Below are 19,230 nucleotides of genomic sequence, written 5' to 3' on the forward strand. Positions count from 1 at the left end.
GATACTGCAAGTTATAACTCTTTTTAAGGAAACAAACTGTGCCATGGAAAGTTTATCGCAGCTCATAGAAAAGCCAAAACACAGTGCCAGTAAAATATAATTTGGAAGTTTGATGAAGATAAAATCTAATGGAAATCAAAAATCTGTACCCATACATAAACATATCAAAGGGATTTACAACCCTAACAAGATGAAAAACTTAAAATAAATTCAAATGAAACAAAAAACTCACGTGTGTTTGTGGTTCAAAAATAAGGATGTGGGATTGCATACTGATGAATGATTTAGGCTGTTCTACAAGTAATTGCCAACAATGTTTAAGGAAGGTCACAGAAGAATACAACATACAGCAGAAGCATGAGTAAATTCATACCAAAATTGACTGAGAACTAGACATTTCTGTCACAAAATGTTAACAATTTGACAGTGGTTGTTTGTTTTTTCCTAACCTTTGGTTTTAGTAGCTTTAGAAAAGAATGAAAGATCCAAGTTTGGTAGTGTTTATCTAGAGAAACACTTTCGAGTTTTGTTTTTATGCCATCCTGAGATCACAATATGGCAGGGCTAGGCTTTGCCTTGCATCTCATCGATACCACAACTGCCAGTGCAACGTGGAAGTCTTGTTCCTGCGTTCTTGTTGTGCATTTTTATAACAATCATTAATCTAGATGTTGAATGATGGCTTTTGGCTAAAGTTCATTTTAGTATTGCCAAAACTAGTAATAATTCTGCAGCTATAGAACAAGGAAGTAGCATATTGCATAGATTTTATAGAGAGCACATGCCTGAAGATTCACTGCATACAATGAAAGAAATAGCAATTGCAACCTTTATTGATAAAGGACATTAACGCAGGATTCTACTCCAAATTAACACAGTTGAAACATAGGACTAGCGACTGAAGGATAAAGATGGAAAGGAGGAGAGAAAAAATAAGCCACAGTGCACCAGCATCAGAGTAATGCACAGTCAACATGGAGGGCCACTGATCCTCCCCAGTGCGTAGGAGTACTGAGAGTGCACTGGATTCCAAGAGAATATCATTCAAGGAGAAGACATCATGCTATTCCTAAAAGTAAGAAATAAAACTAAAGGGTTTGCTTATTTTTAAGTACACTGAGAAAAAAAATCAAACTGAAAAAAAGGAATCCGTGTCTTCAATTTGACTGATCTCCTTTGGGCAATTCCTATACAATTCTTTTTGGCTTCATGAAATTATTCCAAAGTTACCTGGATAGGAAAATGTACTCAAGCACATAAAATTGAAAATAATAAAGAGGAAGACCTATTCTAAGAGTCCTAGCAATATTTTTATTTTGTTAAAGGTGACTTGATTAAATAATGTGGACATGGGCCTAGATATTAAGAACCAGTGGAAAGTATCAAGACACATAAATCATGTGTAATAATGAAATATATTATGTAACCTCATGTCACATTTACTAGAGCATCAGCCATGTTGAGATTATTGTGTAACTACATGGAACACTCAAAAGAAAATTAAATTCCATGTCATGTCTAACCTCAAATAATCCAAATGAATTAAATATTTAATTTCTTAATGAGACCACTACTATAGCCCCTTTTTTTTCTAAAAAAGAAAAAAAGAAAAAAAAGAGTGTTAAAATGTAGGCCAAATCATAAAATAAAATAGTTTTAAATGGTAACTATTCAAATTTTCATTCAGGGTAAAAGCTTGCTGTGGTACACTCTATCAAAAGGGAATCCTTCATAAAATTCATGTAATTGCTAAAATCACCCACTGTCCTCAAATGTGTTCCAATGTGGCTGTTCTAGTAAGACATTGACAAGGCGAACGTGCCACAAACTATGGCATGAAGATGCCCTGATAATTTCACTTCTCTATTATTTTTCTGCTTGTCCTCTTCCCAGGGCAATTGTGGTGGGTGGGATGGACATCCTGATCTAATAACGTCAGAAGTTAATACTTTGTATTACTGTCATCTCTTAAGTTTAAGATGGTGAATGCAGCCTAAAACAGACTGTCTGAAAGCCATTAGGCATATAAGGATAGATTCCACTAGCGAACATCATCTCTGGATTTAATGTTTCTTTCTGAGAGAGGGGAGATCACAAAGGATTCATGTCTATGCCTTCTTCCACATTCAGTGTTCATTGTATGTTTCTTTCTTTCTTTTTTTTTCTTTTTTGCTTGAAACCTAATGACAGACACCTGTATATGTAACTTGTTCCATACACTCTTTTTCGTACAGTCCAGGGATCTCTAGCTCACCCCTATTTTTGTTGCCTAGGTCAACCTGTGTTGCTGTTTACCCAGGAAGTGTGGTAATTCTGTTGGGGACCTCTAGGCCCCCTCTTTGTGGTCAAATCCAGATGATAAAACCTGTCACTTGAAGGTCTCCCTTCTTTTCCTCATCCTTTTTCCTGGTTAGTTGTTTTTTGTTTGTTTAGTTTGCTTCGTCCAATGGACAAGAGCTAGGTTTATTTGGAAAGAGGGAGCCTCAAATGGGCTGTCTCCACCAGTCTGGCCAGTGGGAAAGCCTGTGGAGTGTTTTCTTAATTAGGGTGGTCCTTAGTTGTATAAGAAAGCAGGCTGAGCAAGTCATGCGGAGCAAGGCAACATGCAGAGCTCTTCTGAGGCCCTTGCTCCAGCCCATGCACCCAAGTTTAGGCCTGGAGGTACTGCTCTGCCTTCCTTTAGCGATGGAATGAGCCACGAGAGTTGTAAGCTAAAATGAACCTTTTCATGCCCAAGTTGCTTTTGGTCATGGTGTTTTATCATAGCAAGAGAAACCTTAAAACACCGTCTCAAGAGTTGTAGCATTTCTAGCTTCATTTACCTGAGTTACACCAATCCTAAAGGAATGCTGCTCAGAAACCTTCTCTGGTCTTCTGTAGTAAGCTTGCTCTATACCATCCACAAGTGTATTTCAAATTATTTCCTTTGATTATTTTTCTTCCATACCCATGGATTTTACTGTGTCTATGTGCCTCCCCTTTTCATTCTAGTGTTCTCTACCTTCTCTCTTTCTGTGACTAATTATTTTTCTTAATTTATTACACCTATCATAATCTTTCTTATGTTTACACTGTAATTTAAATAGAAAAAACAAAAACCTCTGGCCATTCACCTTTTTATTGGTACCATTGTGTGCTTGAGAGTCCAACTTCGTGGAACAGCCATCGTGTCTGGTGGGCAGAGGTATTTCCTGTGTTTCCACATGAATCTGTCTCTTGACAGTTACTTCAAGCGTACTCAGATGTGTAGAACCATTCTCCAAGGTTTGTCTTTCTTCCTTCTCAGTCCACATTATTCTTCCTTCTGACTATGAAATCTTTCTGACTCTTATTAAAGTAATTTGAATGTTGGAGGTAGGGTGGCACAGCAGTTGACCATGAAAGAGGGATTTGGCTGTATGTGATTATGAAGGAACGCAAGCTCTTCAGAGGGAAACAAGAAAGTCTTTCGAGAAAAGCAGAGAAGTAGAAACACAGACCAGTTATCGAGAATGTGCTCAGAGGGACAGTTAACTTGGTCAGAACTTCACTGGGGATTGGGGACAAAGAGTCATACCACAGAATTGCTCTGAACTACCTGAAGTTTTGGGTTAGGCCTTTCTGACTATTGCGATAGATCATGGAAGTCAGTGACCCATTTCAGTGATCTCTGAAACCAGAGACATTCCTGGAGAATCTGTTCCCGTGAACAAAAAATGATTCTCCAGAAAACAGAGCTGGAAGTTCTCAGTAGGTGCTGTGCTCGGTGAGGTGCTTCCTGGAGGGAGCCACAGAGGAGCGCTGGGCTCCCAAGGGACTTACTGGAAATCCTTTCTAACTCCTCTGTGCTGTTTGACATGTCAGAAACACTCTTCTTCCATGTTCCATATGGTTCGTCTACCATATTCCTTTAATTTTAATTTTTCTTCTCCAGGCGTGCTTATGAAAAAATATGGTTGCATTATTAAAATACTAAAAACATTTATATGTTAGAAAAGAACATACCTCTACCTGTTTGTTATAGAGTTGTCCAACTGTTCATTTCATTATTTAGTTTCCAACAAGATGCATCTAATGTCTGGGTGTAACTTATGCTAGAATATAAGCAAAACATAGATTCCTACCATATACATATACATACACACACTCACACACATGTACACACAAATATAATGTTATAGAATAAATATTCTTAAAAACTAAAAGGATTATTTACAAACTGATTGGAGTTTACTCCTAAAAAGCATATGGAAAACAGCAATTTATCCTACTGCTGACCCCAAATTTCCATTCAAAATTAGTATATGTCTGTCTTTTTATAATGAATGTCAAATTCTAATAAAAGAACTAAGTTTTATAAAATCTATTTGTAAATCCAATTTTTAAAGTATAAAAGTTTTAACAATGAATATATATTAATTTGTTGCACATAGATCTTTAAAATGTTGTTCTGATTTATGACATTGTTCTTTTTAAAATCCTAAATATTCATTTAAGGATAATTTATTTATTTGATACAATTTTATTGAAATGGTCCATAACCCTTGTATTAGTGAAACATGAATAAATAGACTGTAGGTAGATTATTTTCATATGAATTCACACTCTTTTGTGGGAAGCATCACATGTCTCTCAGATTCCTTATGCATTTACTATTTTTACCGTGTTTTATATAATCTGAATGTGTGGTATGATATAATATGCATCGTTTAAAAAGGAATATATTCTTAGGTGGATACATATGTTCAGTTTAAAGAAAATATGGTATTGAAATAGCTTAAGCTAGGTTAAGTGGTTTGGGGTGTTTTATTAAAAGACAAAAATAGTTTGTACTTTTCTAAGTCCAGGAATTTTCAATCATTATTCCACAAGCTTTATAAGTACAAATATTTATTTTAATATCCATATTTGTAAATGAGTATAGGGATATACATAGTTGCCTAGATACTTTAAAATTAAAATGATTTTGTGCACAAATACATTCAAGTTCATGATAACATCTTTATGGAATTTTCAGAAGACAGTGGTGTATTTAGAGGCTTACCCAAGCATTAAAGATATTTTAGGCACTATCTAATAAATGCTTTTCAAAAACATTTGTTTAGTCAGATTTCATAGTACAGTGCTTGTAGCTCCCACTACATGCCAAAGTTCCTACTCATGCTAAATGGGTTTGAACATAAACTGTGCATGCAGATCTCAAGTGGTAGTCTCTTAATAGATGCCAGCCACTCTTTATTGCTACCCTCTTTTATTTCAGTAACATTTTAATTAATTCACACTGATTGAATAAATGTACATTGAGACTTATTTCCTAATGAGGGCGCATTTAGAGGAAAGGTTCCGCATCATCCTGATATCCTGTGGGTAATTATATTCTAATTATATGGTCAGGGGAAAAGAGGCTATAACTCAGTACTGATATTGTTCGCTGGGCCCAATTAATTACAAGCACATAATGAAAGTTCATGATAAGGTTGACTGGCAGTCAGTGTAAATTTTTGACTCAATTCAATTGTACCTAAAGTGAACACAGAGCTGGACTTTAATCTGGTTAGAAAATGCTCTGGCATGAGATCAGTGCATATTCAGATGGACAAAAGATCAGAACGGATTCTGTCATACTCTGCCTTACAGGTTTTTGTCAAGGGATGATGAAAAGGAAACCTAAGCTCTGGCTGTAAATATTATTATCGGTATTCTTTCATTATCTATATGGATCCTGAAAAGCAGTAAGAGAATTCTAGAACTAGCAGTATTTTATGAAGAAGAAGAGCAGGCAAAAAGACAGTGTATTAGATGTCTTATGGGTAGCAGATGATAGGTATTAATCTGTTATGTCAGCTTTTGGATGGTGGATTTTCTACTCTCTCCTACTGCTTGGGTGTCATTCACTTTCTCTTCCATTAGACTCAACTGATACATATGCAGATGTTTCTATCAGACATTAATGTGTTGCTCTTGGATGATTATTATTAGTAGAAATAGTGAAGTAATCATAGTAAAAGCCATCTCTCTCTGTGTGCATGTAGTGTGTGCAGGTGCATGTGTATTCTTGTGAAACTTTTTCAACAAAAATTTTATCAGAATATTTAAAAGTACATGTTAAGAACATAGAACAATGAACGATAGTGAGATCAAAATAAAGTGAAACTCAATTAAGAGTAAAATATGTAGAAATTCTTTTCCATTTTTTAAAAATTGAGGTCATAATATATCATTTCTGCTTTGCCTTTCCTCCTTTCAAACCCTCTTGAGTACACTCCTGCTCTGCTTCCAATGCATGGTCTACCTTTCATTAATTGTTAGTGTATGCACACATGTACATGTACATGGAAATATGCTCCTAAATGCAACCTGCTCTGCAGCATGAATCTTAAAGAGTTCTTATTAATAAAATCAAACCTGAGCCAGGTATTGGGGTGAACACTGGAAGATCAGAGAGACAGAACAAGCCATAGCTAACCTCACCTGGCCCATTTCTCAGCTGATCTTGTTTCCTCAGACGGAAGCCTCTGTGTCCTCATATCCGAATGGCTCTCAGCTGAACTGTGCTGCTCAAAACCTGAAAGATTAACCAGCCAAATGCTTAACCAGGCCAAATGCTTCTAGTTTCTGGTCCTTACGCCTTATATACCTTTCTGCTTTCTACCATCACTCCCTGGGATTAAAGGCTTGCTTTCTGGGATTAAAGGCATGAGTCACCATACTTGGCTGTATCCTTGAACAGATGGATTTCTGCGTCTGGAATGCTAGGATTAAAGGCGTGTGCTACCACTGCCTATCCTAAGTATCTAGTGGCTTTTCTGTTCTCTGACCCCAGATAAACTTATTAGGGTACACAATATTTTGGGGAACACAGTGCCACCACATTGCTCAGTTCATATAATGTTACTTGTTTATTTGTTTTCAGGGAGAAATATTTTTACGGCAAGGTCTTTACTTTCCTAGTGATTGCCAAGTATGCTAGGCTGCTTGGCCACTGAGTCCTAGACATCTGCCTGTCTCCACCCTCCTGGGGCTGAGGTTAAAATCACACGTCACCATGCCAGCTATTTTCTGTGGATTCTGGGGTTGGAGTTTAGGTTCATAAATTTGCATGTCAAGCATTTTTCCAACTGATGTCCACAGCACAAGTAAAATAATTATCCCATTAAATTTCTGTAATACAAGCTTATAAAATTGACTTTGGTAGAGAGAGTGATTAGGCAAGAGACTGTCTTCTCCACTGGCCTCTCACAGGTTATACCAACCATTCTGCTCCATGCCCAGCAGTCAAAGCCAGCAAGCAACAAACTAAGAGGCATTTTTGGAAGTTCTTTGTCTTACAATGCTTGGTCAGAGCGTTTTCTTAACCTTGCAATCATTTTGTGCATATATTATGTTTTCTAGGTCTATGTTTTTATGGGATTTACGTGTGTGCAAACACATGCAGTTCTGCATCTTTATGTGTTTCTTGTGCGTTTTCTTTGGCTCTTTTTCTTTTGTTTGTTTGTTTTGTCCTGTTCTGGGTTGTTTTCTGTTTTATTTTTATTTTTGTGGTTTAGATGCCTGTTTGTTTTCTAACAAGAGAGAGAAAGAAGGTGTGTGGACAGGGGTGGGAGGGGGCCTGGGGAGGAACTGGGGGGGAGTGGAAGGGGGAAACCATAACCAGAATAGAGTGTATGAAGAAAACTACTTTCAAGAGAAGAAAACAGACTACTGTATGTGGCTTCTAAAGTTTTATTTTTGATATTTACATTTTAATTGGATATAACAGTATTTATAGGAAATAAAAAATAATTTACAGTCCTTTGGACTCACACAATGCATTCAACTGGACTTTACTAAAAGACACCAGTATTGATAGAACCACTTAAAAATTGTGTTTTGAGTATGTGTCTGAGTCTACACATGGAGGAGCCTACAAAATTATGAAGCTTAGATTATGAAACTGGAATATGACAAGAAAGTTCATGAGAAACTAAAATGTATTTTTTACCCTAGTTATACCCTAACATGCTTTATTCTGATGGGTGAGTAAAATATGACTTTACCCCTCTAGCTTTGACCGTGTGCCCCATTATGAGTGAAATTTTTTCTTTATTCTGATTTTATCTTTCTTTTATATTTTTATTTTTTCCTTTTACTGAAAATACTCCTATCATTCATTTTTCAATGTCAGTGATATATGCTTGCATATAAAAGAAAGCACACAATTTAAAAATAGTTTTATTTGTGTACTTTCAGAATGCCACTACAGGAAAAGTGTGTTGAATTAATCCATATTGTCCTTTAAGAGTTCTTTGCTTTATTTATTTTTCTGAATATTTTGAATTCTTCATTAACATTTAAAGATATTTTATTTTTTAATCACCCAGAAAGTGGAAACTTATTTACAGAAGTAACAGAAGTATGTGTGTCTCTCTCTGTGTCTGTCTCTCTCTAACTCTGTATCTTTCTGTCTCTGTTTCTGTCTTCCTCTGTCTCTGTGTCAGTCTCTCTCTCTCACTCTCTCTCTCTCTCTCACTCTGTGTGTGTGTGCGTGCGTGTGTGTGTGTGTGTGTGTGTGTGTGTGTGTGTGTGCATATGTTGTACTGAGAATCAAACTTGGACCTGAGTATACTAGGCAACTTCATGACCGTTAAGCTACATCTTCAGCTCCAATAACTTAAAATTATTTTTCTATTATTTGAATAATGAGAGCACTGGCCAGCAAAATGAGTTTCTGTTTCGAACTCAAATTTTGGATGCCAATCATTAAAATTTTAAAACATGTTGCTCCTAATCTGGAAGTAGGTTCCAATGTAAAAGCAACTTTCTAAAATTATGAATTTTCACATGCAAATGTAGGCCTAATTTTGATAATTTTACTTTAGTCTTGAAATAACTGATGACTCTTTTAATGTGAGTACGATGTCCCTATAATATTAAGTGAAACCTCCAATAATCTCCACCAAAGATTTTTCTTTGTCCTGTGACAATTTGGATTAAATTGTCAATTTAAAATGATTACATATTAGAAAATACAAAGGCAAGAAATATCCTAATACGTACTTAAGAATAATAGGATTCTAAAATTTCTTTGATATTAAATTGAACTTAATAAGTGCCCTGAAGGCAAATGCATCTTTTAAACTAATTATCTGTTCTGTGTATTCTATTTAATATTAAAAAGATACTGATTAAATAAAATCAATCACATTCTTCTGTAGTCACATCTCTCATTGATTAAATAAAAATATACAGTTCCTGTATTAATTCTAATTAAAAATATATTACATTGAGAATTATATACTGAAGATAATTTTCAAAACTAAAACATTTATTCTTTTCATCTTCAATATTTAAAAATATGTATAGAAGAGAGGAAAAGCAGTAATATGACATCTGAATTTGTGTTTTGAGAAGTAGCAACTGATTTTTTTTCTGCCTGAGGCCTTAATGTAATTCAAGAAGGGGCAACTAGTGACATGTTAATTTAATAGCCACCCTTTACCTACTCATTCTGATTGTAAGGATGCTCAGAGATGGGGCAATTTCATCACTTTCACTCTTCAAGTGTCTCTCAGGAGGTGGAGTACCACCCTCTATTGCTCTCGGGGCTGGTAGCTTCCTGGTTTAGGTATTGATGTCTTCACCTGACTTGAGGTAGGCCTGCAGCTTTGCTGGCTTCTCTCTCTCGTCCTTAGTTACTCTATTCCATTGTTCAGAGAAGTTCAGCCTGTTTCTTTACTGTCTCCATCTCCACACCTCCCTGCCAAGCCCACACACTCAGTCCACAGCAGTGGCTATCTAACATCCCTCCGGATCTAAGGAAGAAAGAGCCCCCACATCAGTATCCATAAACTACTAATTCAAGATAAGTGATAGCAAAGTGATAGAGGGGTTTTGAATTCCTTTTACAATAATTCTTTTGTTTGCTTTTATGCCTGAACTATTGGGTTTCGTTTTGTTTGTTTGTTTGTTTTTTACCAATGTGATATATAGCTTTGGCTTTTTTACTTTAGATCATAGCATTCAGACCCCCGTGAGGTTAACTACACATGTGTGTTTCTTAACCATCAGGCACTGGCATGGTATCAGCACAATGGGAAAAACGCAATACCTGTCTGTGTCGACTCCACCTCCTCTGAATGTTCATGGGAACTAGTTTGCTTGTATCACTCCCACATCCAACTCTCTCTGCTATTCTTTTCCAGCAGCCTACTTACCTGTATTTCTTTATTTGGGGGAATAGAGCTTCAAGTCAGCATGAAAACATTGCTTGTTATCTCTTTCCTCTCCATGTACAGCCATTCTTTTTTCTAAACCTAGAAACTTCATTGCTTTTACCAGAATAACATACATTTTTTATTCTAATACCACTGAGGAAATAATCTGATGTATTTTTAAAACCAAGAATGGAAATGTAGCACATAATTTATTTTCTCACAACTATACAGTGCTTACCAAACACATTACAGTGAATCCTAGGAAATATTGAACTTATATTCAATCACTGCTATTATTTTTATTATGTATTTATAAGTATTTCTTCATATGTGAGGCTGTAGAGATTCATTTTAATGCATTTCAGATGAATGCAATACATTTATACATATAAATACTATATAACATGTACTATGTACACCTATATATGCATAATCCTTTTTACTTATTAATTTATATTTTTACGGTAAATCACATCTATTTGATACAAAATCCCTATTTCAGCAAGCACTTTCTACTATTAAGCATGATTTTCTGCATAATGAAATTACTATACTTACACCTAAGAAAATTAGCAGCAATTCCATATAATCACTTGTTATCCTGCTCATATTTAAGTGTGTGTGAGTATCTGAAACATAGGTTTTATTGCTTTCATTTGTTTATTAAGCTGTTAGAGAAATGGGGTGTCATTTTGGACACTTGCATTGTATTTGGTTGTTATCCTGAACAATTTATAGAAGTACAGCCACCTCAGTTAGCTAGAGACTTGCTTCCTCATACAAGACAAAGGAGAATGTGCTTTGCTAAGTTGTAAACCTCTTGCGATTCTGTCCAGGGTCTTTGAGAAAGGTCTCACTTTGGTTGCTCAAGAGTCTCACAATTCCCCGGCTCATGGCATAACACTGGATAGATGATAGATCAGTAATGTGGCTGACACAGAGCTTTGAACTGGCTTTGGTAGAAAGGAGCACATTTTGCTCATCACTCACTGGCTTACCTGTTCCATACATTGAGAGGATTGGAAGTCAGGATTATTATTAAAATCAAGAATGTCTCAGTGAAAACTCAATCTATCTTTAAAATAACATAAATTACTTTTTAATTTTTTCCTGTCGGTGAGATATTTGACCAAAGTTCCTGTTTACAACTTGATGACTTTTTGATCAGAAATCTGTGGCAGTAGTGTTTGCTACTCATGCCATAGAAGAGTCTTCTAAATAGGGTTGTAATCTCTTCTAGCTGTAATTTCTTCTAGAACTCTCCTAGACACGTTTCAGCTGCATCAGATTCCTGTTTCTGTTACAGTGCATAGCTCTGAGGGTGCCTGGGGTTTTACCCATCTTTAGACATGGGTATACATTTATTATTTATTTTTCATTTCCTGCTCTTCCTAGAGTTTTACTTGTTAAAAGAGTAAAACAGAATTCTGTGTGTCTGTTGTTTTTAAAGTTCACCATGGCAATCAAACATTATCTCATTATCTGGATCTTCCTTCACATGGCTTAGATCTGGGGAAATATAATTGTACGCATTTACATAAGAAATTCAAGTTTGAAAACAATAGGAAATTTTATTCGGTATTTTGTGTGTGTGATAGCCAACTATCCTTGCAAATTGGTGTGTTCTATACTAAGTTCCACAGAAGCCAGGACTGTAGGCTTTTGGAATTAGTCAATCTTCTCTTTGTTTCTTACACACATGTGAACCCACACCCAGACACATATGCACACATATTTCTCAGGTCACGCAGAAAGCCTTGGCAGTGGTAGATAATGGAAGATATACTATCATGAAGGCTAAAATTTTTGATTTAACCTAATCTTTTTAAACTACTTTCAAATAAAAAGGTGGTACTTATTTAATTATACATAAATTGTCTAGATTTATGAATAGTAATGGAATTTACTAATAGTAATGTTTCCATATTATGGCAAGGAGCAAATACCGTTAGTTCTGCCTGCATCCAAAAGGGACAGTCTAGAGGAAGAGATGAGAGCGTGCTGGAAAATGGAATGTTTGTATTGATGAGGAGAAAGATATAAAGTTGTGGGTATTGCTGTATGAAGGTCTACGCCCGCTGAGAAGGAGTTCTTTCACAAACAAAGCCATCTCTGGAGGTTCCTTGTCTCATAATGTTGTGTCAGGACTTTCAAGTTTTTAAAATATTTTTATTTGTTGATATGTTTACATACTTTTTCACCCTTCAGGTCCTTCGTGTGTGTATTCTGGCTTCTGGGTTTGTGTTTTTATGGGATTCCTGGGTGTGTGTATGAGTGGGTCTCTGTGTCTACATCTGTTTCTTATGCTTTTTCTTGGGCTCTTCTCCTTCTGTTTGATTGTTTGGTCCTGCTCTGATGTGTTTGTTTTTGTTTTGTTTTGTTTTGTTTTATTATTATTCCCTAGAAGCCTGTTTGTTTCCTTATGAGAGGCAGAGAGTAGGTAGACTGGAATGGGAAGGGAGGTAGGGAGACATTGGGAGGAGCAGAGGAGGGCAAATTGTAATGTGGATATATCATATGAAAAAAATCTGTTCTAGTGAAAAAAGAAAGGATTCTTAATGATTAAGCTAATGATTAAATTGATATTAATAAAATTATCACCATAATAAAAGTGTGTTCACAAAGGCAGTGGAAGCCTGTGTAGTTGGCAGGAATGTTCATCAGTGTAGTCTGAAAAAATGAAGTCATCCTGTGGGGTAAGTTATTTCACAATCTGACATATTCTGCTTTGAGCATTCTTTATTTAACAGGAAGATGCCCATTTATTTAATCCAGGGGAACAAAAAAAAATACATGAAGAGACTGTGATTCCAATTCCTGTATCTCACAGATGTGTGTTGTGTGGTTTTTATTGTCAACCTTGGTTTTTCGGCTTTTACATAAACTTCTCTTTCTCAGCAGACTATGCCCACTGGAGGAGTTTCAGTTCCTGAGGTATGTAAGAAAAATGTTATAACTGTTACAACTAAAAGCCATGATCATTTTAGATTGGTGCAAGGGATGTTTTCAAAGATTCTGAATAATACATGATATTTACACTTTAAAATTAATGTAATAATATTAATTTTATGTTTGTCAACATTTTGATATTGGAAGTAAAATTCTTTGTATTTTCAATTATGGGATAGTCTTAGAGAATTTTCAATTTATATTTGTGACAAAAATTAGGATTATCAGAAATTATGTGTCATAAAATATCTAGAGAAAAATTAAAAGTCATTTTGCAAAGAATATGAGCACTATACATTCTATTCACATATGAAATTCTCAATATCATTGGAAGGACATGACAAAAATTTCTAATCACCTCCACTCTTTGAGGCCATTAGTATGCAGCACTTGATAATAATGTGCTGAGAAACTTTTGAATAAGATCAGCCATCACTTCAAGAGTGGCTAAGCACGTATTATGCAGCATACGGCTTTGTTCACAACTTCATCAGAGTACTATGAAGTCAAAAGTAAATGCCTTTTGTTTGGAAATAACTGTAAATATTGCCAAAGCTTTTAGTTAACTGTTTAATGAAATTTTATGTTTTGTCATTTAATTAATGAAACCAAACTTTGTTCTATGATAATATCCCATTCAATAGTTACTATTTCTATAGGAACTGCTAATTGGGTGTTTGCTTGTTTGTTTGTTTGTTTGTTTTTTAGCATGAAAATCAAATTTACCTGCTTGGGAATGAATTGTTTATAATATATGACTACTACAAAGAAACACATTTAATCAGAGAACGGTTTAATTGTCAAAGCCATACAAGTTCTCCCCTCCCACCAACAAGTAGTTTTTTATAGGACAGGCTTCTAAGAATCATCATAAGTCAGTTTCAATGAGAAACTCACTAGAAAATGTACTTGAAGATTTTTTTTGAAATATGATGTTTCTAATCTGAAAGAAATATGAAACAGTGTCTATAAGTAAATTGACTTCATTACTATCAATTTAATATAGAACAGAGATGCTAGGTTATATGCTAAAGAGACAGACAATTTAAGTAGTTGATTCATTGCTTTCAGAAGCATGAGAGAACTGGTTTCACATCTTCAGGTCTCTGACTTGATTCCTGCCCCTCCTGAAGGTCTAGCAAGTGATAACAAACTAAAGTCTTCATCATCTAGTTTGGTTCATCTAGAAAGGTACCCATATTTCCCAAAAGCTGTGATTCAGGGCAATTGATTGAAAAGATTCAAAGTATCTGTTATTATGATATGCTATTTCAGTTTTAGAAAACAGAAATTTTATGTATTGTATTTTTTAAAGTCTTCCTATAGTATGTTTTATTTTCATAGTGAGATACAATGTTCTCTATAAAATTTAGTTTTTCCCTAACCCTCAAAAATTATTCTATGTTTTATTTTCATCCATTTTGTTCTATAATATCCTCAGACCCAGGTATGGATATATGCATGAGGGAATGCACACATGCTCACTCCATCTGCATCCTTAAGATCTATTCTACGGCATGACTTCTAACAAGTTGCTGAAAATACATTTAAAATATTAAGAAACACAAAGAAATTACATATATATTAAGCATTTAACTTTTAAACCATTAATAACTGGTTACACCTCTTACAAAAGACTCAGGACTTTCCTATGAGGCCATCTTCTAATGAGCAACACACGGCATTTTTTGAACATAGCACAGTCTTGTCCCATGGCATTTTTTAAATGGTTGTTTGAAAGTATTACAAAAATTCAAGGCATCTGTGTGATAGTTTCATTATTTTTATTATTCATTCCCCAACACAGTTGTGTCTACATATAACTGGAACACCTCCACTCCCATACATACAGTTTTCAAAATTGTTTCTATCCAGAGCCTTCAAGCTAGTTTTTATAGCAACAAACCTATCAATTTATGTCCTAAAATTGAAACAGTGAATAATAATTAAATTTTTAACTCCTCTTAAGAAAATAAGAACGTTTACTTAAAACTGGCAGAACTTTTTGAGAACGCTGCGAGAGTCGCTATGTTGAACTTTGAACTTAGTTAACAGAGCCAATGAGGGGTAAGCGTCCATGAGCTCTGTCTCCCGTCTTTAAGATTCTTTAGATGGAAGGCTGTAGCCAGAAGGCAGCATGCGTGCAACAGGATGAGCAAGCTTGTCAAGCTGATTTTCAGTTATACATACCATGGTGTTATTTTGTGATTGTGCGGTCATATGTTAGAATAAAGTAAAAATTCAATTACTTAGACATAAGTGCTCCTGTTCTTTAAGTTTCTTCTTTCCACTTAGGATTTTTTTTTTTAATGGAAACACTACTATATATCCATCTTTGAAGTTATCTGGGGGTATACGAACCTTGTGTGAGATATATAAACCCATCACATCGAGTTCACACCATAAAGCATGCCTTCACGTTTAGGGCATGAGTACCACCTAGAGCTACTTTAAACTAGGCTGCAGTTTCTTTTGATTGGTGGTATCCTCTCTCCCCAGGGATACACAATATCAGAACAGCCATTTTCCAAGTTAGGAGGCCTTAGTAAGCCATGAAAGCACCAGGAGCATAACCGAGCACAGCCTCAGCAGCACGTGATGAACTCAGAGACAATATGTAGTAAGGCTTTCCTCATTCTTTCAAATTACCACCACTTACTGAACTGTTATTTAGTACTAGTACCAGTTCCTCCATTTTCTCTGTTTATCCTGGCAGAAATCCTCCCGCTTTTAAGGTGACTTTGCAGTGGGAAATAACGTGCCTAAACTTGCACAATGATAAGCAACAAGGCATGGAATTGTGTCTAAACGCAATGCAAATGCCTTTGTCCAGAGTTACTTTTATTTAAGTAAATGCTTATTTAGATTGAGAAGTGGGGGCTGGGAAAACAGGTGTTTGGTTAAAAGCATTTGCTCCTCTTGCAGAGGGCCCAGGTTCCATTGCCGGTATCCACACGGCAGCTCACAACACTCTGTTGCACTAGTTCCATGGGATCTCACACCCTTTTCTGACACCCTCCTCTGACCTCCAAGGCACACACGTGGTACACAGACATATACGCAGGCAAATCATATATAAAATAAAATTAAAGAAATAAACCTAAAATTAAGAATATCATAAGAAATAAGAAACAGATATCATTAGATTTTATGCCATTCCTTTTATTTGTGCTTAACTTTTATAATTAATTTTGATTAAGATTTCTGGCCAACAACTAAATTTTACTAGAACTACCTAGGATCCCCAATAAATTTCGAGGCTTTGGCTTTCTTGAGGTAAATCTCGCCAGTAAAATATTTAAACTGTAGAGCAGGTTCCTCCCAACGGCAGGTATAGCAGTGGAGCAGTTTTTTAGAGCTGATTTGTGTCTCGAAGCTGTTAAATTTGTGAGCCCTGATGTATGGAAAAAAGTCCTTAAATACCATAAACACGCAAATGAAATGATGGGTTAAGATCACAGCATTCCTGGGTGGTTCCTGTGGCCTGCTCCAGTCTCAGAAAGGGCTGTGATCCCATGCAGACCACTCGTGCTGTGGCAAGTTCTGGGATCCAAGTGACGGCTGCTGCTAACCACAGAGCACTGTTCTTTGTGGCTTTGTATGAAGCCAAGTGCTCTGCGGCGTCCTGTTTCTCATGCTGAGATCGCGCAGAAAGGAGAAACTCCCGCGCTGGAGGTAATCATCGCTTGCTGCTCATAGTTATCGAGTGATCGATAGCAGCAGGCTTAAGTATTGTCACGAACATCTCTTTTGAGGGAGCAGTTTTCACCAATGTACAAACACTACGCTCTTAGAATCAGCATGGGACAGAAATCTTGTTTGTAAAGCATGTATTTAAAACGAAGTCTTTTTATTTCGTTTATTCCGTCATTCTGTTTTCTGTGAATGGTGCCTGGCTTTTCTGCTCTGTTTATTACGATGATTATTCTCCTGGAATTCGAATACAATGCATTCCCCCGTTAAAATCTGTTGCGTGACTGGTGGAGTCAGAGAATCACAAAACATTGAATTCTGTGTTTAAAATATCTGCATACAAACACAAGTAGTTAATATTTGAAAGTGTTCAAATATCAATAACTGTATTTTCTACGTTGTGATTAAATTTTCTATATTCTTTCTTGGTCTTTTAGAGTAGTTCTTTTCAGTGTTTGAATAATTTCTATTGACTAAAGCAATAATTTCCCCACTCGTTTTCGTCTAGGATAATTTATCTGGCAGAAGGAAACTTGTCTTAACTTGTGGTTTACAACTCAAAAAGTTGAACAAATGAAACTGCAGGTTAAAAGCCAAGGCCATCCTGCTCTTGTTCTCACAGCGTTGTCCTGTGTGATGTTAGGGGAAAAATGGGGGAAGCTCTTCCTGAAACTGAGTAGTTTTATCATTGGAAATTCACTTTCTTAGTATCATAATGGAGTTTGCCAGGCAAGGTTAATGCACTGTTAGACTGGCAGGTGAAGCAGTCTGGGTAGAATTTTTCAAGGATGTGTTTCCCCTCCGTGGCCCTCATGGGACAAGAAAATGAGTAAGGGTTTTCCAAGTGGACATAAGACCCCGTGTCTAACTACTGTCTTTGTTAACTTACGTCACATACATCAAATACCACAAATATGTCAGAGAACTCCTAGGCAGGTTGGAAACAGATGTTACACAGAGGAGTATTATAATAAGCAAACACTGGGGGAAATTAAATGATTCCATTCTCCTGACTTTTTACTTACAGTCTTGATTATTTTCCCAAATTCATCTAACTATAACATTTCTCCCCAAACCAAGAAATACCCTTGTTTTTCTTGGTATATGTTTTTTAAATGAATGTTTACCATTTTACTATTTGGTAAATAATACATGGAAATACACAAAAAACAGCATGTAGCTTTGTTTGTAGTGTGGGCTTTGAGAAGCTAGGCAAGTTCTCTAACACAAGTCATCACCTCCCAATCTACTGAAGATTTTGGATATTGCTTCATAGATCACTTTTCTTGTAATTAGATCTCAAAAATAAAATTCCATCAGCTGAAAACTGAATTTTGAATTTTAAGTTTTTTTAATGTTTCATAATTTTGTGCTCTACAGCATTTATTTATGTATTTAAAAAGAATATTTCTATGTAAGAATGTCCTTCCAAATCACAGAAAGTAAAACCCCACATTTACAAGTATCTAGAGCTAATACGACATGTGTGCAAGGAAGTGATTAGAAGTACATGGGCACTAAACCAGTAAAATGTTCATGGCCAGACATTACTTATCAATTAGCAGATTGTTTCTTATTGAAACCGGATATTACCCAAGAATTCTAAATGCAATGTTTAATGAACTTTAGAAATTTTAGTGTTTAACCTTAGTTGCCACTCAATTCTTTATCTGTTTACCTTGACTTATCAGACAGTGATAAAGGTCTGTGTATATCAGTAGGACAGCATCCTCTTCTATATGAAACTTTGAGTAAAATCCTCAGCACTATGAAATTGGTATTGAAACACAGCTTAAAGGAATAGAGAAACCTTCTATTGTCAGGCCAGAGACCTAGATGTTTTCATCAGAGACCAAGGTTTCAAAATATCCAGAGCCAGTTTTCCACAGAGTGAAGAACAGTTGCAGAAGTCCTGAATTAGAAGGGTGGTTGCTGTCCTCAAGGGACAATGAGGATGCTAAGGCAGCTGGATAGAGCAAAAGGGGGTGTGTCAGATTGTAGAGTATTGACTATGGGAGGAAAGATAAAAGGATGTTGGTCCAGGAGGTGACTATCACAAAAATGTAGGGAAAAAATGATAATATTATATTTGCTTTAGCCATTGATGGGTAGTGTGTAGTTGTTTAAGGAATGCTAAGTGTTTTGGGTACATACAGGGAGAGACTGAGAGGGCATTTGTATATTAGAGCTAAGTTTTAGGATGAGACATGAATTGAAGCTATGCATTTAGATATCTTCATAAAAGTGAAGCTGAAGTTACCTTGGAAGCAAGTATGTACTGTCAGGATGATTGGGTCAAGGCAGTGGCTTAATACAGATCCCAAAGTGGACCAAAGTGTAAGTAAAAGAGACTGAGACAGCACAAAGTGAAGTATTTCAAGAGACATGAGGAGGAGCAGTATCCTCAGAGCAGAGT

General features: G+C 35.9%; 1 protein-coding gene across 6 annotated transcripts in view; it reads left to right on the forward strand.

Annotated features, from left to right (window-relative positions):
- Dgkb (diacylglycerol kinase beta) overlaps positions 1–19,230 on the forward strand; it is a 632,546-nt gene that overhangs the window by 165,515 nt on the left and 447,801 nt on the right. For 2 of the 6 annotated variants that reach the window (XM_059279660.1, XM_059279661.1), the window contains one exon: positions 13,071–13,106. The exons of 2 other annotated variants lie outside the window; for them this stretch is intronic. In XM_059279660.1, the coding sequence (XP_059135643.1) occupies positions 13,071–13,106 (36 nt within the window). The remainder of the gene's footprint in view (positions 1–13,070; positions 13,107–19,230) is intronic. 2 more of the 6 variants (XM_059279662.1, XM_059279663.1) reach the window with 1 other exon arrangement.

This window comes from Peromyscus eremicus, chromosome 14, assembly GCF_949786415.1.
Source record: "Peromyscus eremicus chromosome 14, PerEre_H2_v1, whole genome shotgun sequence".
Classification (NCBI taxonomy): Eukaryota; Metazoa; Chordata; class Mammalia; order Rodentia; family Cricetidae; genus Peromyscus; species Peromyscus eremicus.